This window comes from Salmo salar, chromosome ssa02 (genome assembly GCF_905237065.1).
Source record: "Salmo salar chromosome ssa02, Ssal_v3.1, whole genome shotgun sequence".
NCBI lineage: Eukaryota > Metazoa > Chordata > Actinopteri > Salmoniformes > Salmonidae > Salmo > Salmo salar.
This window is the reverse complement of record NC_059443.1, coordinates 15596989-15622090: the sequence shown is the minus strand read 5'-3', so window position 1 is coordinate 15622090 and position 25102 is coordinate 15596989. Positions and strand designations below refer to the sequence as shown.

Here is a 25102-nt window from a genome sequence, read left to right as displayed (position 1 = left end):
TTATTTTGGGGAAGTGTGTATCCATCACCCAGTGTGACACTGAAGACATGTGAAGAGGAGAATCAACAACTTCTGCATAATCAAAACAGTTGCTTTGTGAGAAAGTCTTAGCACTGGATCTTAATGCATGTCCAAAGTTAGCCATTTTTATGTAAAGGAAACCATGTAGCCATACCAAACATAACATAACATAACATAACATAACATATCATACTACTACTATACTCATTTGGTATCCCGGAATTACGTTTACTATGTTATGTCTAGTCCATGAGACCAGGCTGTTATGATATGTCCCTGCTCAGCCTCTACAGTATCGGAAACATTGGCAGGGATACAGTAGCCTACACATGTGGAAACACACATCTCCACTTATCCACTGCTGCCTCTGGGTGGGAGGGCCAGTCCCCCTCAACACCGCTGGTCCCGAGCTGTGAGAACGCACAAGGGTGAGGGAGGAGACACAGACTTGACGTCAAGGAAACCCTATCTCGCGCTGAGCCCTTCTTTATATAAATCTCGCCGCGGAAGAAATCCCATTATAACATTAGAGGGAGACCGATTTACGGGATTACACGCGCTCACAGTGTTCAGAGACCTCAACAACCAAACAGCCTCTTCCTTTCCCATCTCGAGGATTTAACTGTCTACCGGCACTAATGCGTGACTTACACTGATGTGGGACAACTTCTGACATGTTCTCTTATTCCTGAGTTTGGACATTCGGTTGTATCCAGTCTTCATCCATTTCACTCAATTATGGACTTGTAGGATTTATTTTACTTTCTGAGAATACTTTGGAGATTCTCATCTGTTCCATTATTTGTTTTATAGTCCAGTCCAGGGGTGTTTTTTCAGCGCACCTTTATTTTTAAAGGGCGAGTTTTATTGGTTTGATTTATTTTATTATCTTATCATCATGCTGTTGAGCATGCGACGACACAGTCTGCGGCTGCAGCACCAACTCCACCGGTGGAGCATCAGTGATACCGGGAGCCACCTATCAGACAGCCTCGCGTCTCCAGCGTGCATGTCCCGCTCCAAATCCTGTTCCAACTCCGCCGGGGAATCGGATGGGAGCCGCGACAGCTGGGCCTCTTTAGACTCCACAGACTACGTCATCTCCACTGGGTCTACCGGGAATACCGGCGGCAGCTCGAGACCGTTTCGCGTGGTGCTGCTGGGCGCAAGAGGGGTCGGTAAATCCGCGATTGCCAGCATCTTCGCTGGAGCGGCGGACAGCATGGACAGTGACGAGTGCGAGCTCTATGGAGGTGAATGAATTACAATGCGCTTGAGAATAAGGAAAATATGTTTTATAGGGTAGGCCAATACTATGACTTTGTGATGGATGTATTTAATGCTTTTGTGCGTAATGGGCACATAGGGAAACATCCACTTGGGCTCCTTTTTACGCATCCATCTTACATCAATATAAAAGTAAGATGCTTGACCAATTCTATTTGTATGAATCTAAATGTTGTTTGTGAATGTGGTTCTTAACACAGTGATTGGTTTGTTGTTCAGATGAGGTGTGTGAGCAGACCATCACAGTGGATGGAGAGAAAGCCACAGTCATTCTAGTGGACAACTGGGACTCAGAGGTAAGAGAGAAACTTCTAATGGTTACTTGATGAAACTCTAGTCTGTAGGCCTAGTCTCATCTCTGTCTTGCTGTGTGTGTTCTTGCCATACTCCAACAGTTTGTTTACATATCACAGTTCTAACATAGTAGTCTCTATTTGTGTTCCCTTCAGGATGAGGGAGGCTCGTCTCAGGACCAGTGTATACAGACAGGCGATGCGTACCTGCTGGTATACTCTATAACTGACCGGTCCTCCTTCCTGCAAGCCTCAGAGCTACGTATAGCCCTCCGCCAACGCCGCCCTGCCCACCACACACCAATCATCCTGGTGGGAAACAAGTGTGACTTGGTCCGCCGCAGAGAGGTGTCAGTTACCGGTGAGATTAGAGGCGCAGGTTTGGTGTGTGTGTGTGTGTGCATGCGTGCACATGTGTATACAGTTGAAGTCAGAAGTTTACATACACTTAGGTTGGAATCATTAAAACTTGTTTTTCAACCACTCCACAAATTTCTTGTTAACAAGCTATAGTTTTGGCAAGTCGGTTAGGACATCTACTTTGTGCATGACAAGTAATTTTTCCAACAATTGTTTACAGGCAGATTATTTCACTTATAATGCACTGTATCACAATTTCAGTGGGTCAGAAGTTTACATACACTAAGTTGACTGTGCCTTTAAACAGCTTGGAACACTCCAGAAAATTATGTCATGGCTTTAGAAGATTCTGATAGGCTAATTGACATCATTTTAGTCAATTGGTGGTGTACCTGTGGATGTATTTCAAGGCCTACCTTCAAACTCAGTGCCTCTTTGCTTGACATCATGGGAAAATCAAAAGAAATCAGCCAAGACCTCAGAAAAAACAATTGTAGGCCTCCACAAGTCTGGTTCATCCTTGGGAGCAATTTCCAAACGCCTGAAGGTACCACGTTCATCTGTACAAACAATAGTATGCAAGTATAAACACCATGGGACCACGCAGCCGTCATACCGCTCAGGAAGGAGACGCGTTCTGTCTCCTAGAGATGAACGTATTTTGGTGCGAAAAGTGCAAATCAATCCCAGAACAACAGCAAAGGACCTTGTGAAGATGCTGGAGGAAACAGGTACAAAGTTTCTATATGCACAGTAAAACAAGTCCTATATCGACATAATGTGAGAGGCTGCTCAGCAAGGAAGAAGCCACTGCTCCAAAACCGCCATAAAAACGCCAGACTACGGTTTGCAACTGCACGTGGGGACAAAGATCGGACTTTTTGGAGAAATGTCCTTTGGTCTGATGAAACAAAAATATAACTGTTTGCCCATAATGACCATCGTTATGTTTGAAGGAAAAAGGGGGAGGCTTGCATGCTGAAGAACACCATCTCAACAGTGAAGCACGGGGGTGACAGCATCATGTTGTGGGGGTGCTTTGCTGCAGGAGGGACTGGTGCACTTCACAAAATAGATGGCATCATGAGGGAGGAAAATTATGTGGACATATTGAAGCAACAACTCCAGACATCAGTCAGGAAGCTAAAGCTCGGTCGCAAATAGGTCTTCCAAATGACAAGCATACTTCCAAAGATGTGGCAAAATGGCTTAAGGACAACAAAGTCAAGGTATTGGAGTGGCCATTACAAAGCCCTGACCGCAATCCTATAGAAAATTTGTGGTCAGAACTGAAAAAGCGTGTGCGAGCAAGGAGGCCTACAAACCTGACTCAGTTACACCAGCTCTGTCAGGAGGAATGGGCCAAAATTCACCCAACTTATTGTGGGAAGCTTGTGGAAGGCTACCCACAACATTTGACCAGTTAAACAATTTAAAGGCAATACACTCAATTAGTATTTGATAGCATGTAAACTTCTGACCCACTGGGAATGTTATGAAAGAAATAAAAGCTGAAATAAATCATTCTCTCTACTATTATTCTGACATTTCACATTCTTAAAATAAAGTAGTGATCCTAACTGACCTAAGACAGGGAATTTTTACTAGGATTAAATGTCAGGAATTGTGAAAAACTGAGTTTAAATGTATTTGGCTAAGGTGTATGTAAACTCCCGACTTCAACTGTGTGTTACAGAGGGCTGTGGATGAGCTATGGTGTTTGATAGTGTGTTTATGAGTTTCTCAGCAGCTATCTGACTGTGTGTGACTGTTTTTCTCTCCAGAGGGCCGTGCGTGTGCTGCAGTGTTTGACTGTAAGTTCATCGAGACGTCAGCAGCGATGCAACACAACGTCTGGCCAGCCTTCCATGGCATTGTACAGCAGCTACGACTACGCAGAGACACCAAGGAGAACAACAACCGCCGCAGACACACACACTCACACACACGCTGCGACAGCATACCCAAGAAGGCCAAACGCTTCCTGGACAAGATGGTGGCCAAGAACAATGCCAACGTCGCATTCCGTCTGAAGTCCAAATCCTGCCATGACCTTTCAGTGCTCTAAGACCCAGGACACACACACAACCCCAACCCTACTGCAGTCTACATTAGACTGACCCCTCAAAACTGTCGCCCCATTCGCCAGCCTCTGTGACGGTCTGGAGAATCAACCAATGGACATGCAGTGTTCTGACAATCTCAGCCGACAGAGAGATTGAAATAGGAAAAGAGAGAGAGGTGCTAGATAATTAGTGATCTCTAATCCTTTTAGGATCCCTCACTGAGACGCTCTCTCTCTCTCTCTCTCTCTCTCTATCATCCGTCGTTCTCTCTCCCAAGTGCTTTAACTAGGTTACCCGGACAATTTGAATTCTGATAACAAGGTGTTTGTATGTCTGTGGTTTTGTATATAGTCCTATCTGTCCGATTGAGATAACTGACAATCTGCACAGCTCATCATGTGTATGTTTTGCTGTGTGTGGATATTTTCCATTGGTTTTGTTTAGCTGTGGAATAAAATCCATATTTTCTTTAAAATGTCATAATGTTCACTTGTTGTCTTTGTCTTGCGAGACTCCAATAACATCACACACACAAACATGCTATTGGAATGACTAGCAAGTTTCCAGGTAACTATGTGTGTGTTTTTTTTTGTGTGTGTGTGTGTGTGTGTGTGTGTGTGTGTGTGTGTGTGTGTGTGTGTGTGTGTGTGTATTCCCACCAGAGTGATTGGCACTGACCCCCTAGAGACCTGGGATTGGGGCCATGGCAGTAGCGTGTGTGAGAGAGGGATAATTAGGCTACCTTCAGCCAGAGTGTGTTTGGGGTCCAGCTAAATCTGTTACGAGATTGAAGCCAGCGGGGAATGAGAGAGCCATGTCTGGATTAATGACTGACTGGAGAGGGCTGCCTTTATAAACACTCCTTCAATTAATGAAGGGAAACTGGACACACAGACATGTCTTGTACAGTGGCATCAGATTGTGAGAAGTGAGTGAGTTGTCAAGGTAACATCCTGGAGGAGGAGTCAAGAACCAGGAAGTGGTTAGATAGAAGCCTGATTAAATTGTGTTTGTCTGTCTGTGTGTGTGTGTCAGGGGCATAGGCATGGGTGGGCTGGGGTGGACACAGGCCCACCCACTGGGGAGACAGGCCCTGCCAGGTCCACCCAATTAGATTGAGCAAAAACAAAAAAATGCAGGCCTACCCACAAACTAATTTCTGGCTATTCCCCTGGTGTATGTGTATGTGTGCATGCGTGTGTATTTGCGTTCCTTATCTCAGAGGCAAGGTAGGTTAGGTTGATATCCTAATCTTGATTCAGTACTTTAACACTGATTGATCAAAGTAGACAATTATCGATTATGGATCACCTACTGAACGAGTCAGCAGGGAGATGAATACCTTCATCCTCATCCTCATCATCATTGAAGGGTTTGCAGGATGGCAGCACTATTACTGACCAACCTTTCATGGAGGGACAGAGAACCACAGAGATATGGGTTTGTGGTTATACATTTGCGTAGTTCTCAACTAACCACATGGTACCTTTAGTTTAGACCAGTGGTTTTGAACTTTTTTATTTATTTTTTATTTTACCTTTATTTAACTAGGCAAGTCAGTTATTAAGAACCAATTCTTATTTACAATGACGGCCTACCCCGGCCAAACCCAGACGACGCTGGGTCAATTGCGCGCCTCCCTGTGGGACTCCCAATCACGGCCGGAGGTGATGCAGCCTGGAGCCTTTTTGAATCTTCTTGTGATGCTAAGTGTACAACACCAAGTCAGCAACTGTAAATACGACCAGATCAACTGGTCTGTCTGACTATTTGGGATACAGTTCCTTATTCCACCAATCAGCACACTGTATCAGTTCATTATTACAGGGGACCTGTCAGAGGTGTGTGTGTCTGTGTGAGAAGCAGTCATATCTGTGTCTGAGCTAAGCTCCTCTAAACAGCTTCCTACTAGACATTCTCAGACAGGAAGCAGTTCATAAAGTCAAAGGTTGAAGTTCGCTTTGAGTGAGAAACTTTTCCAGTCCTTTGTAATCCCCACCTCCACCCTTACAGATTGTTCAGTCTGCCTGCTGGTTCTGACTGTGTTGTGATGAGTCCAGTAGCCAGTTGTATGGTTCTACAGAGATGAGTCTTCAGCTTGTAGTAACAGTAACAACTCTAATAGGGGCTTAGCACTGAATATTCATACATACATTACAACCTACAGTACTTTTGGTTCCTGTGTCCTGTTCATGGTTACCATTCTGTGACGATCATGTTATATTATACTATAATAATGTTATATTCATTTATTACATCCCTTAGTTACACTCACTTCTCCTGTCCCCCTGTTTCTATATTGGCTCGGCCTGTTGTAGGGGTGGGGAGATTAGACAATGATTAGGTTCAATAAAGTATTGCGTGTTAATGTTGAGTTAACGTTTGACCAGGCTGGATGGGGCAGTAGTGATCACACTACAGTCGAAGGAGTGAAACGTGAACTCTTAAGCAAGGTATGTCTCTCCCTCTTCCTCTCTCACTCTTTCTCTCCCTATCTCTCTTTCTCTCTCTGTCTTTTTCTGTGTCAGCAATGTTGAGTTGAAGCCTGTATCTATGTTGGTTACTTCTGTTTTCTATATGCGTGTTTAATATTGAGCATTTTCCATTAGGCGATTTCTTTTGGGTGTGTGTTGTGATCTTGACTTGACTTTGCCAGGGCCTGTGTGTATATATGGCATCTTGAAGTCTGTGTTATTGAGCACCACAGTCCTGGAGCCTCTGGGCTCTGGTTTCTGGGTCAGACACAGGGGCCTGGGTTTGATCAGTCTGGTCTGGTCTGGTCTTGGGGGCAGAAAGACACTAAAGGTCACCCAGTGTCGGCCTTCTAGAGACAGGCCTACATCAGGCCTCACACAAAGTTTGAAAAATGCATTCTACAGGCTGAGATGAATCTGTTTTATAAGGGCGACATGTCCCAACATGTCAGAGTAGTGTGTTTCCTTCAGTCCTCCACCTGGTGCTTGTCTGGGAGTGCCGGTTTGCTGTGTTCTGATCCCCATGTGTTGAGCATGATTAGTTATGGCGATGCTGGCATGTGTCAGTCAGCCAGTCAGCCAGTCAGTCAGCCAGTCAGTCAGTCAGCCAGTCAGTCAGCCAGTCAGCCAGTCAGCCAGGACAGAACTCCTGGAGGTGCAGAGAGCCAGCAGGAGAGAGATGTAACAGGTGACTAACAGAAGACAATTTGTGTTTTAGGAGAAGGTCGTAGAAAAGGTCGTAGCAGTAGGTAGATAGTGAGACAGGTAATGGAAGTTCTATGTAGGCACCACAGGCGGCTGGTGGCACCTTAGTTGGGGAGGACAGGCTCATAGTAATGGCTGGCATGGAATAAATGGAATGGTGTCGAACACATCAAACACATGGTTTCTATGTGTTTGATACATACCATTCACTCCATTCCAGCCATTATTATGAGTCATCCTACCCTTAGCAGCCATCTGTGGTAGGGAAAATTAAATGGAGTGTCAGGTGGAGTGAGCGAAGCAAAGGTCGTCTGCAGCGGCAAGCCTCAAAGTCACATTCACACTATTAATATCCCCCTATCACCTCTCTCTGCCCTCTGCAAGACTGGTCATACACAGAGACACATGTACTGGACACACTGTAGACTCACATGTACTGGACACACTGAAGACTCACATGTACTGGACACACTGAAGACTCACATGTACTGGACATACTATAGACTCACATGTAGAGGACACACTATAGACTCACATGTAGAGGACACACTATAGACTCACATGTAGAGGACACACTATAGACTCACATGTACAGGACACACTATAGACTCACATGTACTGGACACACTAAAGACTCACATGTACTGGACACACTGAAGACTCACATGTACTGGACACACTATAGACTCACATGTCGTGGACACACTATAGACTCACATGTACTGGACACACTATAGACTCACATGTCGTGGACACACTATAGACTCACATGTACTGGACACACTATAGACTCACATGTAGAGGACACACTATAGACTCACATGTACTGGACACACTATAGACTCACATGTAGTGGACACACTATAGACTCACATGTACTGGACACACTATAGACTCACATGTAGAGGACACACTATAGACTCACATGTACTGGACACACAATAGACTCACATGTACTGGACACACTATAGACTCACATGTACTGGACACACTATAGACTCACATGTCGTGGACACACTATAGACTCACATGTACTGGACACACTATAGACTCACATGTACTGGACACACTATAGACTCACATGTACTGGACACACTATAGACTCATGTACCGGACACACTGTAGACTCACATGTACTGGACACACTATAGACTCACATGTACTGGACACACTACAGTCCTGTAGCCTGAAATGGAGACGTGTACATAACAGAATGTCCTGTAGCCTGAAATGGAGACGTGTACATAACAGAATGTCCTGTAGCCTGTCATGGAGACGTGTACATCAAAAGGCTGACGTTTTGATTGTGTGTGTTATGGAGTATATTTACATGTTAGTAATTTAGCAGACGCAATTATTCAGAGTGACTTACAATAAGTGCGTTCATCTTAGGACACTGTAGCCAGGTGAGACAACAACACATCACAATGGTATCAGGTACATTTTCACTCAACAAAGTATTTATCAGCAAAGTCAGTGCTAGTGGAGAAAGAGAATTGCCTTTTTGTGGTGGGGTTTCAGATGTTTTTGAAAGATGGGCAGGGACTCTGCTGTATATATACAGTTGAAGTCAGAAGTTTACATACACCTTAGCCAAATACATTTAAACTCAGTTTATCACAATTCCTGACATTTAATCCTAGTAACAATTCCCTGTCTTAGGTCAGTTAAGATCACCACTTTATTTTAAAAATGTGAAATGACAGAATAATAATAGAGAGAATGATTTATTTCAGCTTTTATTTCTTTCATCACATTCCCAGTGGGTCAGAAGTTTACATACACTCAATTAGTATTTGGTAGCATTGCCTTTAAATTGTTTATCTGGGGTCAAACGTTTCGGGTTGCCTTCCACAAGCTTCCCACAATATGTTGGGTGAATTTTGGCCCATTCCTCCTGACAGAGCTGGTGTAACTGAGTCAGGTTTGTAGGCCTCCTTGCTCGCACACGCTTTTTCATTTCTGCCCACAAATTTTCTATAGGATTGAGGTCAGGGCTTTGTGATGGCCACTCCAATACCTTGACTTTGTTGTCCTTAAGCCATGTTGCCACAACTTTGGAAGTATGCTTGGGGTCATTGTCCATTTGGAAGACCCATTTGCGACCAAGCTTTAGCTTCCTGACTGATGTCTTGAGATTTTGCTTCAATATATCCACATAATTTTCCTCCCTCATGATTCCATCTATTTTGTGAAGTGCACCAGTCCCTCCTGCAGCAAAGCACCCCCAGAAGATGATGCTGCCACCCCCGTGTTTCACTGTTGGGATGGTGTTTTTCGGCTTGCAAGCCTCCCCCTTTTTCCTCCAAACATAACGATGGTCATTATGGGCAAACAGTTCTATTTTTGTTTCATCAGACCAGAGGATATTTCTCCAAAAAGTACAATCTTTGTCCCCATGTGCAGTTGCAAATCGTAGTCTGGCTTTTTTTTATGGTGGTTCCTTGCTGAGCGGCCCTTCAGGTTATGTCGATATAGGACTCGTTTTAATGTGGATATAGATACTTTCGTACCTGTTTCCTCCAGCACCTTCACAAGGTCCTTTGCTGTCCTTTGCTGTTTGATTTTCCCATGATGTCAAGCAAAGAGGCACTGAGTTTGAAGGTAGGCCTTGAAATACATCCACAGGTACACCTCCAATTGACTCAAATTATGTCAATTAGCCTATTAGAATCTTCTAAAGCCATTACATAATTTTCTGGAATGTACCAAGCTATTTAAAGGCACAGTAAACTTAGTGTATGTAAACTTCTGACCAACTGGGATTGTGATACAGTGATAAGTTAAATATTCTGTCTGATCTGGGGAAGGGTACCAAAAAATGTAAAGCGTCACGCCTGGAGGAAACCTGGCACCTTCCCTACGGTCAAGCATGGTGGTGGCAGCATCATGCTGTGGGAATGTTTTTCAGCGGCAGGGACTGGGAGACTAGCCAGGATCGAGGCAAAGATGAATTGAGCAAAGTACAGAGAGATCCTTGATGAAAACCTGCTCCAGAGCTTTCAGGATCTCAGACTGGGGCGAAGGTTCACCTTCCAACAGGACAATGACCCTAAGCACACAGCCAAGACAACGCAGGAGTGGCTTCAGGACAAGTCTCTGAATGTCCTTGAGTGGCCCAGCCAGAGTCCGGACTTGAACCCGATTGAACTTCTCTGGAGAGACCTGAAAATAGCTGTGCAGCGACGCTCCCCATCCAACCTGAAGGAACTTGAAAGGATCTGCAGAGAAGAATGGGAGAAACTCCCAAAATACAGGTGTGCCAAGCTTGTAGCGTCATACCCAAGAAGACTCAAGGCTGTAATCGCTGCCAAAGGTGCTTCAACAAAGTACTGAGTAAAGGGTCTGAATACTTATGCAAATGTTATATTTCAGTTTTATATTTGTAGTAAATTAGCAAAATGTTCTAAAAACCTGTTTTTGCTTTGTCATTATGGGTGTTGTGATGTCGTTATGGGGTGTTGTGATGTCATTATGGGGTGTTGTGATGTCATTATGGGGTATTGTGTGTAGATTGATGAGGGGGAAAAAAATATGTAATCAATTTTAGAATAAGGCTGTAACGTAACAAAATGTGGGAAAAGTCAAGGGGTCTGAATACTTTCTGAAGGCACTGTATATATATTTGTAAGGTTGACAGGTGTGTGGGTGTGTGTTGTGAATCCTCATGAGTGTTTATAGTGAAGGAGTGTCAGTAGAGATAAGAATTGGCTCTCAGTAGATGTATTCTGTTCCTCATATCTGTCTCTGTCTCTCTATGACTGTGCTGCTGTTGGGGCAAGGAGGAGCTCACAGACGAACACTATTTCAATCTACAGTAATACACACACACCTTTAGGGTGTTTTTACTCTCTCTGTTCCCCGCCCTAAGCTGTTATATCAGGCTCTGAGGTCACTGTCAGGTCATGGGGGGGTTTCACACCTGAGTGACCTTTCACTAACGAATGAGTCACGTCTGGAGGGGGAGGGGGGTGGTGGTCATCCAGTCATCTTCAAAAGGGAGTACTTACTCAGATAACCTAGCTACCTGTCCCCTCTCTGCCCCTAGAGCTTAAAACTCCCATGTATGGTCAGTCATGGCTGCCACTGGCTCAAACTTTCTGTTTCTAACCAGGGGGCGGGGCTTTCTGGTTGAGTGGGAGGGGTCCTGCACATGAAGCCATTGACTTCCCCATCAGCTCAAAGTCTGTCTGATAGAGAGAGAGATAGTGTGGCCCTGGCAGGGGACAGTTGGACTACAGTAACACTCCCTTAGTGGATCCCTGTTACTGATACTAAGAGAGAGAGATAGTGTGGCCCTGGCAGGGGACAGTTGGACTACAGTAACACTCCCTTAGTGGATCCCTGTTACTGACACTAAGAGAGAAAGATAGTGTGGCCCTGGCAGGGGACAGTTGGACTACAGTAACACTCCCTTAGTGGATCCCTGTTACTGACACTAAGCTAGAAAGATAGTGTGGCCCTGGCAGGGGACAGTTGGACTACAGTAACACTCCCTTAGTGGATCCCTGTTACTGATACTAAGATAGAAAGATAGTGTGGCCCTGGCAGGGGACAGTTGGACTACAGTAACACTCCCTTAGTGGATCCCTGTTACTGATACTAAGATAGAAAGATAGTGTGGCCCTGGCAGGGGACAGTTGGACTACAGTAACACTCCCTTAGTGGATCCCTGTTACTGATACTAAGATAGAGCCTGTTTGCCCTTGACTCTAGTCCTTCAGGTGAATTAGTAACAGACTCTACTACCAGGGAATGTGCTGAAAAACTAACCACTTCTCACCACTGGTGGACCCCTACACATACACATATACACACATATATACACACACACACACACACACACACACACACACACACACACACACACACACATATACACACATATTTATACACACACACACACACACACACACACACACACACACACACACACACACACACACACACACACACACACACACACACCTAGACCAGGGTTTCCCTAACTCGGCCCTGGGCCCCCCCGGGTGCACGTTTTGGTTGTTGCCATAGCACTACACAGCTGATTCAAATAACCAACTCATCATCAAGCTTTGATGATGTTTCCCAAACTCTCATCTTCACATGACAATGTTACACTAACACAAACAAAGGACCAACCCTATTCAGGAACCAAATCCTAGAGGATGGGTTGCTGCACTGTAGTCAGAGTTCCAGGGAGGAAAATAAAACGTGCACCCAGGGGGGCCTAGGGGGTGACCCAGGGGGGGGGCCTAGGGGGTGACCCGGGGGGGGGGGCCCAGGCACGAGTTTGGGAAGCCCTGATCTACACAACCTCTCATTGACAAAGGGTTTATTACAGTCTACCTCTGTGTATTCTAATCCTCCTCCACCCCATCCTCTCCCTCTCCTCTTCCTCCTCTCCTCTCAGAGTCTCATCCCTGAAGCTCATCATGGCACATCCCACAATGCACCTGCTGCTGCTCAGCCTCCTCATCGCCACTGTGAGTTCCCTCCGACCTCAAATATTTGAAGTTATACTGTATTACTCTACATACATGAACTCTTACGTTGATATTTGACTGTCACTGTTTGAGGAGTGAGACTTCTCTGGGTTCTATTCCGGTTTGTTTCTGCTTGGTGAGCTTTGGCTCTGGTTGGCTTGGAAACGAGCCACAGGGTGTTGTGCCGCCCTCTGTGACTTATTAGCGTTACTGAAAGATTGAATGAAGGACAGACGCACAGGCTCACGCAGGCCAGACAGTCTCCTTCAGTGGAAACCTGTAGAGTCGGTCAATGAGTAACTGTCCTTCTGCAAGGAGAGAGAGAACGTCTACCTCATGCTGTAGTGTTTTGTCCTTGAGAACACCAAGGGTTTTACATTTTCATTACAGCCCAATACTGGCACACTGGATTCAGCTAATCAAGGTGCTCATTTATAGTTGAGTGATTGAATCAGGAGTGCAAGTACTGGGCTGGTGCAAAAATGTGCAACTCTGGAGCTTTTCAACGACTAGAGTCCAGGAACACTGGTCTACTGTATATTCATCACATGTGTTGTGATAGGCTGCTGGGAAAGGCCTGGAGAAGGGACCACTGGAGAACAAGGTTCTAGACGTACCAGAGGGGACACCTGTACCCTACGCCCTGTACCAGGTAACACACACACACACCTGTCCCCTTCATTTCTGGTCTTTGTATTAATACATTCTCCCTCCGTCTGCAGTTCCAAGCGTCCCACCTCGAGGTTGATGGGTTCAGATTGACAGGAGAGACTGAAGGAAAGATCAGCGTCTCAGAGGACGGTTGGCTCTACCTGGAACAGACCCTGGACTGGGCCCACACACAGACACATACTCTGGAGGTGACACACACACACACACACACACACACACACACACACACACACTGTAGAAGTTAACACACACTGTAGAAGATAACACAAACTGTAGAAGTTAATACACACACACACACACACACACTGTAGAAGTTAACACACACAGACATACACTGTAGAAGTTAACACACACACACACACACTGTAGAAGTTCACACACACACACTGTAGAAGTTAACACACACAGACACACACTGTAGAAGTTAACACACACACACACACTGTAGAAGATAACACACACAGACACACACTGTAGAAGTTAACACACACACTGTAGAAGTTAACACACACACACAATGTAGTAGTTAACACACACAGACCACACAATGTAGTAGTTAAACACACACAGACCACACAATGTAGTAGTTAATAACACACAGACCACACAATGTAGTAGTTAACACACACAGACCACACAATGTAGTAGTTAATACACACACAGACCACACAATGTAGTAGTTAATACACACAGACCACACAATGTAGTAGTTAACACACACACCACACAATGTAGTAGTTAACACACACAGACCACACAATGTAGAAGTTAACACACACAGACCACACAATGTAGTAGTTAACATACACAGACCACACACTGTAGAAGTTAACACACACACACACTGTAGAAGTTAACACACACAGACACACACTGTAGAAGTTAACACACACACACACATGTAGAAGTTAACACACAGACATACACTGTAGAAGTTAACATACACAGACACACACTGTAGACGTTAACACACACACACACACACACACACTGTAGAAGTTAACACACACAGACACACACTGTAGAAGTTAATACACACACACACACACACACACACACACACTGTAGAAGTTAATACACAGACCACACAATGTAGTATTTAACATACACATGATACAAGTTAGTATTTGATGTCCATCCATGTCATGGATGTGGAAAGACAGGAGATGATGTGGAAACTGCCCACTAGGGGCAACAGTGAGTGCTGTTACCTTCAAGTAGGTTTTGACATTGTGGATGGGGATGGTGGATGGGTGTAAGCATCTGCCTCTGATTCCAAAGGTTGCATGTTCAAATCCAGCAATAAAAAGTTGTTTCTGATTTTTTAAAATGAAACCTATCCCAAACCTTAACCCTTACCTTAACCATTCAGAGTTAAGGTCTAACCTTAAGAATTTGGAGTTAATGCCTAAGCTTAACCCTAACCTTAACAATTCTGACTTAATACCTAAACTTAACCTTAAACACTTCCAAATTTGATATTTGGAACGACTTCAAAATGTGACGTTTGAGAAACATGGATGAACGTCTAATTCTGACGTGAGACTGTGAGAGCTGGTAGGACACACACACAGACATACACACACTGTCCATTCACAGATCTGACAAGTATCTGCATGCACACACATACACAAAGACATTTTGTACAGACCCACACACCACCCAGCGTCATGTTGTTGTTGTTGTTGTTGTAGCTGGAGGCCTTAGTGGGTTCAGAACCAGTAGAAGGTCCAGTCAGCATCACCATCAACGTGGTGGATGTCAACAACCACGCCCCCTCCTTCAACCAGACTGACTACATCAGCATCGTCAAGGAACGTACCCCCGCAGGTCTGTCAGTCTGTCTGTCTGTCTGTCTGTCTGTCTGTCTGTCTGTCTGTCTGTCTGTCTGTCTGTCTGTCTGTCTGTCTGTCTGTCTGTCTGTCTGTCTGTCTGTCTGTCTGTCTGTCTGTCTGTCTGTCTGTCTGTCTGTCTGTCTGTCTGTCTGTCTGTCTGTCACTCTGTCACTCTGTCTGTCTGTGTGTGTGTTCATTATGTGTGTGTGTGTTGCAGGTGTTCCATTTGCGCGTGTGTTTGCTACTGACCTGGACGACCCAGAGTCTCCCAACGCCCATCTGAGTTACACCCTGGTCTCCCAGATCCCCAACAGAGACAACACCCTGTTCTTCCAGATCAACAGCAACACAGGAGAGATTTCTACTACTGCCGAGGGTAACACACACACACAAACACACACACACCCCCTGGAGATCCTCAAAGTGCACACACATAGATCATCCCAGATGTTGTGGTCTCTAATCTCATCCTGTATGAGTGCTAATCTGTGAGTTCTGCATCCTTTAATCTCACACCAGCCCAGATTACCACAACTCAACTCTCGTGCTCCAGATTAACACATCAGATTAACACATGCTTGGTGTCAGATTGACCACATGTAACACGTGATTATATTACTGATTACAGCTGTGTGTGTGTGTGTGTGTGTGTGTGTGTGTGTGTGTGTGTGTGTGTGTGTGTGTGTGTGTGTGTGTGTGTGTGTGTGTGTGTGTGTGTGTGTGTGTGTGTGTGTGTGTGTGTGTGTGTGTGTGTTCCTGCAGGAGAGCGTCTGCTGAAGGCCAGAGAAAGTGTTATTCATTCCAGAGGAGGGGACTTCAGTGATTCTCTGAAGAAGAGGTTTGATGACTACTGCACCCCGACACAGGACATCCCTTATGAACGCAACCCCTTCTACAGCTGTGTTCAGAGAGCAGGTCTGTGTGTACTTCACTATATTTACTTGTAGTTTCAGATCAAACTAGAAAATCACTATTGTCAGGTAAGCCTGACCAAGATGGTCCTAATAGATAGACGACTGAGCCTATAGCAGACCACAAGGGGGGTGGATAAAGAGAAAAAGAGGAGGGCATTTCAGAGAGGAAGCAAATAGAGCAGAGCACAAGCAGACACTTGGAAACATGTCAGGCAGAGAGAGAGAGGGGGGGATAAAGAGAGAGATAGGGATAGAGAGAGCGAGAAGGATAGATAGCGCGAGAGGGATAGACACACAGGCATAGAGAGCGAGGGATAGATAGATTAATTCAAGTGATTAAGGCTGATTAAGAGGTTAATGGTGTGATTGAGAGGCTGCTGAACTGAACCTCCTCTACATAATGTTGTTGAGTTCAGCTGTGGCCACTGGCCAGAGCAGCCTGACCTCTCACCTCTGACCCCTGTGTTATCACACAGAGAGCCCCGAGGTCACGCTCAGATATTCCCGTATAGTACACTACTACTAGTACACTACTTTTGTCCAGGGCCCTACGTTTGGCCAGTTCATCCATAGACATACAGGGCGACAGTCAAACACAGTGTGCCATATGGGAAATAGGGCATCATTTGGGCCTGTCTTCTTCGGTGGTGCCTGTGTATTGACTGTGAATGGTCCTGTTTCTTCCTCTGTGGTTTAGAGTCTCGGAGGCTGAACCCTCTGGAAGACCCAGACTTCACGCTGATTGTTCGTGTGGAGGACATGGGCGGGGAGTCGGTGAACGCTCTCAACGGTAACGCGAGGGTTAAAATTGTCGTGCAGGAGAACCTGTGGGTCAATCCTGGACCGATCAACCTCAGAGAACAGTTGAAAGGGATATACCCCATGCCCATCGGGAAGGTACGGCAAGGGTGGAAATCACACTCACACAATCACTATAGGTGACCCAGTACCTAACTAAGGAGACTGTTTAGAAAACACTAAGGACCTAAAGAGGCTGTTTAGAAAACACCAAGGACCTAAAGAGACTGTTTAGAAAACACTAAGGACCTAAAGAGACTGTTTAGAAAACACTAAGGACCTAAAGAGACTGTTTAGAAAACACTAAGGACCTAAAGAGACTGTTTAGAAAACACTAAGGACCTAAAGAGACTGTTTAGAAAACACTAAGGACCTAAAGAGGCTGTTTAGAAAACACCAAGGACTTAAAGAGACTGTTTAGAAAACACCAAGGACCTAAGAAAACACCAAGGACCTAATTAGGCTGTTTAGAAAACACTAAGGACCTAAGAAAACACCAAGGACCTAATTAGGCTGTTTAGAAAACACTAAGGACCTAAGAAAACACCAAGGACCTAAAGAGACTGTTTAGAAAACACTAAGGACCTAAAGAGACTGTTTAGAAAACACTAAGGACCTAAAGAGACTGTTTAGAAAACACATAATCAGCATGCATACCTTAAATTTGATCTCCTATTGACATCACTGCATGATTAAAGGAAAATGTTACATAAAGCAGTTAAGATACAGTACATATCTAAAGCTGTCTGTCTGTCTGTCTGTCTGTCTGTCTGTCTGTCTGTCTGTCTGTCTGTCTGTCTGTCTGTCTGTCTGTCTGTCTGTCTGTCTGATGTCTCCCTGCAGGTCCAGTCTAATGATCCCAGTGCCTTCTACAGGCTGGTACAGAAAGAACGGGAGCTGACGTTCCCCTTCAATGTCACGGAGGATGGAGACATTCTGCTGACTGAGGAGCTGGACAGAGAGGATAAGGCCATGGTAACCAGCTAGTCCTCCTCATCACAATCAATGGAGTACTGTCCATCACTGGATAGTTCACATCAAAATAAATGTGTGTGTGTGTGTGTGTGTGTGTGTGTGTGTGTGTGTGTGTGTGTGTGTGTGTGTGTGTGTGTGTGTGTGTGTGTGTGTGTGTGTGTGTGTGTGTGTGTTCCAGTACATCCTGGTGGTGTTTGCTGAGGATAGCTACGGTAACCAGGTCGAACCTCCCCTGGAGGTGCAGGTGGTGGTGGACGATGTGAATGATAACGCTCCAATCTGTGAGGAGGAACTCAGTGTGTTTGAAGTGCAGGAGAACGAACCCACAGGTAACTTACTACTGGATGTGTGTGTGATAGGTTGGAGATGTGTGATACACTACACAGCCAGAAGTATATGGACACCCCTTTAAATGAGTGGATTAGCTATTTCAGCCGTAGCAGCAAAGGGGGGACCAACTCCATATTAATGCCCAGGATTTTGGAATGAGATGTTTGATGAGCAGGTGTCCACATGCTTACTTTTACATTTCATTGACCCTGATGTGCATTCCATAAATGTCTGAAAAGTCTTGTATCTTGTGACTTTGATGTTAGGACTGTGTTGAGACTGATGTTAGGACTGTGTTGAGACGGATGTTAGGACTGTGTTGAGACTGGTGTTAGGACTGTGTTGAGACTGATATTAGGACTGTGTTGTGACTGATGTTAGGACTGTGTTGTGACGGATGTTAGGACTGTGTTGAGACTGGTGTTAGGACTGTGTTGTGACTGATGTTAGGACTGTGTTGTGACGGATGTTAGGACTGTGTTGAGACTGGTGTTAGGACTGTGTTGAGACTGGTGTTAGGACTGTGTTGGGACTGATGTTAGGACTGTGTTGTGACTGATGTTAGGACTGTGTTGAGACTGGTGTTAGGACTGTGTTGAGACTGGTGTTAGGACTGTGTTGTGACTGGTGTTAGGACTGTGTTGGGACTGATGTTAGGACTGTGTTGACTGGTGTTAGGACTGTGTTGTGACTGATGTTAGGACTGTGTTGACTGATATTAGGACTGTGTTGAGACTGGTGTTAGGACTGTGTTGAGACTGGTGTTAGGACTGTGTTGTGACTGGTGTTAGGACTGTATTGAGACTGGTGTTAGGACTGTGTTGACTGGTGTTAGGACTGTGTTGAGACTGATATTAGGACTGTGTTGAGAATGGTGTTAGGACTGTGTTGAGACTGGTGTTAGGACTGTGTTGACTGGTGTTAGGACTGTGTTGACTGGTGTTAGGACTGTGTTGAGACTGGTGTTAGGACTGTGTTGACTGGTGTTAGGACTGTGTTGGACTGGTGTTAGGACTGTGTTGAGACTGGTGTTAGGACTGTGTTGAGACTGGTGTTAGGACTGTGTTGTTATATTAAAGGTATGTGTGTTCACAGCTGAAGCATTCTAATAGGAACTCATATAACCTGTGTGATTGGTTCCTCTGGGTTCCAGGCAGCCCGGTTGGACATCTGATGGTGCATGATGCTGATGATGACAACACACCCAACGCACTGCTCTCCTATTCGCTGGTGTCCCAAACCCCTTCCTCCGTCTTTACCATCGATGGCATCAGCGGCCGCATCCAGGCCAAGCAGATGCTCCAACGCAGAGACGCAACAGAGTACCACCTCACTGTCAGAGTAAACGACCCAGGTACATGCACACACACACTTGACCTTTGTCTAAAAGTTTGAACAGCACAGACACGTGTTTGCTTCAATGGGCCCTCACATACTATTGTGTGTCTCCGTCAGGTTTCAGCACAGAATGTAAGGTCCTCATCAAGGTTATCGACATCAACAATGAGCTGCCCATCTTCGAGATGAATGACGTGAGACATACCTGAGACACACCTGAGACATACCTGAGATATACCTGAGATATACCTGAGATATACCTGAGATATACCTGAGATATACCTGAGATATACCTGAGATATACCTGAGATATACCTGAGATATACCTGAGACATACCTGAGACACCTGAGTTTCATAGATGCTTTAGTTGGTATGGGTTGTTGACCTGTGACCTTTAATACTGTCTCTCTCTCTCTCTCGCTCTGTCTCTCTCTCCCTCTCGCTCTCTCTCTGTCTCTCCCTCTCTGTCTCTCTCTCTCTCTCTCTTTCTCTCTCTGTCTCTCTCTCCCTCTCTATCTTTCTCTCTCCCTCTCTCTGTCTCTGTCTCTGTCTCTCTCTCCCTCTCTCTGTCTATCTTTCTCTCTCTCTCCCTCTCTCTCCCTCTCTTTCTCTCCCTCTCTCTGTCTCTCTCTGTCTCTCTCTGTCTCTCTCTCCCTCTCTGTCTCTCTCCCTCTCTATCTCTCCCTCTCTCTCTGTCTCTCTGTAGTATGGTAGTCACAACCTGTCTGAAGACACAGCTCTAGGCCACACCCTCCTGACAGTGAAAGCCACAGACGCTGACGACCCTGGAACAGGAAGCTCCCGCATCGAGTTCCACATAACCGCTGGCAACGAAGACGGAGTTTTCGCCATGGAGACAGATGACAATGGGGAGGGCAGGCTTGTTGTTGCTAAGGTAACTTCATACTGGAAGACACCTACGGAAGGTCAGATTTCGATAGGTGATGATAAAGATGGCAAGCTGATCCTAGATCTATGGTTGTATTGATTATTAAAGGAAACGTCCACCAGCAGCCTGAAACAAACCCACACAAATGCTTCCATTTTGCTCAAGAATGCTCACAGATCTCTCTCTCCTTTCCTTCCCATCTGCCTCCCTCCCCCTTCCCCTCTCCATCCCCCTCTCTTTCCCTTCCTCTCCCCTCTCTCTCCCTTCCTCCCCCTCTCTCTCCCTTCCTCCCCCTCCCTTCCTCCCCCTTTCTCTCCCTTCCTCCTCCTCTCTCTCCCTTCCTACCCTTCTCTCTCCCTTCATCCCCCCTTGATCTCCCTTCCTTCCTCCCCCTCTCTCTTCCTCCCTCCCCTCTCTCCCTCCTTCCCCCTCTTTCTCCAGCCTCTGAACTATGAGACTGCTTCCTCCTATAAGCTACAGATTGATGCTCGTAACCCAGAGCCGCTGGTGAGCGGTCTCGAGTACAGCGCTGAGTCGTCCGCCGTGGTCTATGTGGCGATCAGTGACGTTGATGAGGCTCCAGTGTTTGACATGGACATTCTGGATGTCACGGTGCCAGAGGACACCAAGGAGGGAGCTACGCTGCTCAAAATAGATGCCAAGGACCCAGAGGGCAAAGAGATACTGTAATCACATTATGAGAGGGACTGATGTTGTGTGTGTGTTATAGCTCTGATAGTGTAGGTTTTGTGCTCTAACTGTGTGTGTATTGTAGGTTCAAGATGGAGGGAGACACTAAGGGTTGGTTGGAGATTGATCCTGCTACTGGAGAGATAAAGATAAAGAATAAAGCTGTGCTGGACAGAGAGGCGGTGGAGGCCTTCCACTTTACTGTTGTCGCCTTCGAGAAAGGTGAAGAACACACATGTATATTTAGGATAATTTTTTGACCCACACACTGCCAGTTTGAGTCCAGATTAGAGAATATCCATAATGAATAATATCTCTCCACCCCCAGCCAATCCAGAGCTGTCCTCAGAGCGTGAGGTGTCTGTGAGGCTGCTGGATGTGAATGACAATGTCCCCAAGCTGACAGAGAACCAGGCCTTCATCTGTGTGAAGAAGCCCCAGCCTATAGTCCTGACGGCCCTGGACGCAGACGCAGATCCCTTCGGAGCACCTTTCACATTCAGCCTGGCCCAGGGCAAGAAGTCCCCCAACTGGGACCTAAGCGCTGTGGACGGTACACATTTGTTAGACAAGACTACATCTCCTAGAGATCCTGTCTATTAATGTGCTCCCATGCTGATGTGGGATTGTGTCTCTTCCCTTGGTTTCCTGTAGGTACGTCTGCTAAACTGACCCTGAAGAAATCTCCCAGCGAGGACAAAACCTTCCTAATCCCCATCAACATCAAAGACAACGCTGGCATGGGCATCACACAGAAGTTTGAGGGTGAGTGGTTACAGCCAGCTGTGTGTGATAGATCACACACCAGAACGTGTAGCTGTGAGCGGGTGTCTTTTACCAATGTGTATTTGTCTCTGATGTGTGTGTTCTCCCTACAGTGCGAGTGTGTAACTGTACAGAGCTGGGATACTGTTTCACCGAGCCAGGCGTTCATGCAGGGGTGTTAGGAATGCCCACCACCATCGGAATCCTGGCTGGAACTGTCGGATTCATCGGTGGGTAGCATGCGCTGTTGATCACTGGTGTTGTTGCTATGCACTTTAAGGGAAGAGGGCGGAATGGTACAATCGAGGAACTAAGACCTAACTGTAGCATAAAACGTTGTATTGTTGTTGATAGTTGTTGTTATTTTGGACTAATCGAGTATCTAACGCAATTACGCAGGATTTTAGTTCTGGGTTTCCAATATTATTTTTGGACTGTTATTGATGGGTGATGTCACTTCCTCCCTAGCCCTGGTCCTGATTATCGCTTTCCATCGTATAAAAAAGGACAACCAGAAGAAATCCGTGCTGGGAGAAACGGACGCCATTCTCTAGAAACACATGAGATAGCATGTGATTGTTTAATTGTTATATTTCTGAAGAACAGATCTACTTTGATTGGTTGTATGCATATGTTATAAATACTACCTGGTCTTGTCATAATCATGCACTCACGCAGCTCAATAACTTATTTCCCCTGTCAGTGAATTTTGTCTGTATTTAGAATGTAGACTGTCCATTCTCAGCTAGTGTGTCTTGACTGGCTGTGCACTGTGTGATGGTTCAAACACTCCATTTCAAGCTGCTTGCTGTAATTGTGTAGACTGTTGCTTAGAGACTTTAGTTCACTGTTTGCCTCTGACTGTTATTTGTGGTTGATACTGTCTTTATACTGATACTCCATGATGTTTTTTGTTGAGGCCTGATATTAGTGAAGATGCTAGCTAGCCGAGGGTTAAATTAGGACGGTTCCACCACTTTAGAATGGGAGAAAGACGGCATACAGTAAAGAGTAGAAATGACCATGGAAAAACAACCTGTTGGAGACAGTTCCAACACCTAAACATCCCTCAGTTTAACCCTTGGTGTTAACTGTTTGACAAGCCCAGTGTAAATGAGTGCCTGGTGAATGTCTGAGTGTGTACCAAGGTTATTATAGATTTGTGATTTTCTATTCAATTTTATTTCTATTACTTTTTAGATTTTATTTGAAATTCAGTTGAGTTTCCATTCGGTTTCAGACTTGATTTACTAGTTTTTATTCTGTTTCAGTAGGATAAAAAACATTTTGTTTTTATATTATTCAGTTGTAGTTTCAGTTTGAGTTGTAGTTTTTTGTGTTAGGGACAGAAAGTAGCCTCAAGTGTCCTTATGCTAGGGGCCATGTATGTGTTGTAGGACTATAGGAGATACACACACATTTCCTAGGTGGAAAAAGTCCTGATGGATATTTTCATTTATCAGCGTAGTAACAAACCCCCACCTCGCAATCCATGCCACACCAAACTGTTGAAACCGTTCATACCCTTCTTGTTGGTAGAGAGAATCATTTGTTGTTTTAATGCTCATTGTCGGCAATTCTACATATTATCCACATCTTATGCGTGTTCATATGATACCGGGAGTCGAATCCTCAGCGAATTACAAAAATAAAACAATAGCTATCTCCCAGTCTTTATCCTGAAATTCTTTGTGGGTGCTGTACAGATTAACTTTGAGGTTGGTTGGGTTTTTCCCTTTTATATCTGTTCCACACATGCTGCCAGCCAGCAGCATACCACCCTGCATCCCACTGCTGCCAGCCAGCAGCATACCACCCTGCATCCCACTGCTGCCAGCCAGCAGCATACCACCCTGCATCCCACTGCTGCCAGCCAGCAGCATACCACCCTGCATCCCACTGCTGCCAGCCAGCAGCATACCACCCTGCATCCCACTGCTGCCAGCCAGCCAGCAGCATACCACTCTAGATCCCACTGTTGGCTTGCTCTGAAACTAAGCCAGGTCGGTCCTGGTTGGTCCCTGGATGGGAGAGCAGATGCTGCTGGAAGTGGTGTTGGAAGGCCAGTATGGGGCACTTTTGCCTCTGGTCTAAGGAGATCCCCAGGGCAGTGAAGGGGACATTGCCCTGTGTAGGGTGCTGTCTTTTGGATGGGATGTTAAACGGATGTCCTGACTCTCTGTGGTCATTAAAAAGCCCGTTACTTATCATTAGAGTAAGGGTGTTAACACTGGTGTCATGACAAAATTACCAACCTGGTCCCATTCCCATCATGACCACCTAGCTGATGTGTGGTGAGTGTTCTGGCACAAAAATGGTTGGTGAGTTTCCCCCCTACAAGGTAAAGTGCTTGGAGTACCTCAGTTGGTAGAAAAGTGCTATATAAATCCAATAAATGATTATTAGCTTACATTTGATTTTGTCCTTTCCAGCAATGTACTCAAAATAATCTCATACAGGGTTTTGTCTTTTGCAACCAACCACTGCTGGTGTTGTGTTTGCTGCTGCCATTGTTCACGCTCATGCTTCGTGCTCGCCCTGGGATTTCTTCCGTTAGCTAGCATGCAGTGATGCATCAGCTAGGCCTATTTGAAACATCGCCATCTACTGGCAGCATTTACCCTCCAGATTCAGAAGCTTCAAAACCCCATTAGATTTTTGTCCAAAGTTTAGAAGGAAAAAAACAACTGAACATAATTCATGATGGTTTTAATTCTATTTTAGTTTGTTTTGCAGTCAAAGATAATAGTTTCAGTATAGTTTGTTTTTCAGTTTACTCAATTGTTTTTCCAATTTTTGTTTTTATTTAATTTAATTTTCATTTCAGTTTTTGTTTACTATTATTACCTTGGTGTGTGCAACACAGTAATGGAGAGAGGAGTGGGGAAAATGTCTGTCTGAATAAAGGCTATCTGGACCTACTGATTTTCAGTAAAATGGTGTGCTTTGGGCTGAGAGAGGAATGTAATATTATGTGCATGTGTGTGTGTGTGTGCTTTGGGCTGAGAGAGGAATGTAATATTATGTGCATGTGTGTGTGTGTGCTTTGGGCTGAGAGAGGAATGTAATATTATGTGCATGTGTGTGTGCTTTGGGCTGAGAGAGGAATGTAGGTGCGTGCTTGTGTATGTTTCTGACAGGTGAGTGATGAGGTAACTGTAATAACCGTTAAAACTTCTCTGGTCATAACTGCAGAGAACAGT

The 25102-nt window shown here is 45.2% G+C and overlaps 2 protein-coding genes across 2 annotated transcripts; both read left to right on the top strand.

Annotated features, from left to right (window-relative positions):
* The first annotated feature begins 247 nt into the window (after positions 1–247).
* On the top strand, positions 248–4507 carry gem (GTP binding protein overexpressed in skeletal muscle). Its single transcript, XM_045698348.1, has 4 exons — positions 248–1274; positions 1528–1604; positions 1758–1962; positions 3746–4507. Exons 1-4 carry the CDS (start codon positions 920–922, stop codon positions 4027–4029), a joined length of 921 nt encoding a protein of 306 aa, XP_045554304.1. The 5' UTR covers positions 248–919; the 3' UTR covers positions 4030–4507.
* Positions 4508–6442: 1935 nt separating this feature from the next.
* On the top strand, positions 6443–23569 carry cdh17 (cadherin 17, LI cadherin (liver-intestine)). The gene is given in 19 exon segments (NM_001140113.1): positions 6443–6480; positions 12620–12692; positions 13255–13344; positions 13415–13552; positions 15059–15194; positions 15417–15575; positions 15962–16114; positions 16811–17010; positions 17755–17886; positions 18065–18215; positions 19370–19570; positions 19672–19748; positions 20262–20450; positions 20886–21130; positions 21220–21356; positions 21463–21687; positions 21789–21899; positions 22013–22129; positions 22368–23569. Coding segments are annotated over 18 exon segments (2598 nt in total). The 5' UTR covers positions 6443–6480; positions 12620–12641; the 3' UTR covers positions 22454–23569.
* Positions 23570–25102: the final 1533 nt, after the last annotated feature.

Coding starts and splice junctions, on each gene's coding strand:
- gem (XM_045698348.1), top strand. CDS start 920: ATGCTGTTGAGCATGCGACGACACAGTCTGCGGCTGCAGCACCAACTC. Junction 1,605..1,757: donor TGGACAACTGGGACTCAGAG/GTAAGAGAGAAA, acceptor TGTTCCCTTCAG/GATGAGGGAGGCTCGTCTCA. Junction 1,963..3,745: donor CAGAGAGGTGTCAGTTACCG/GTGAGATTAGAG, acceptor TTTTCTCTCCAG/AGGGCCGTGCGTGTGCTGCA.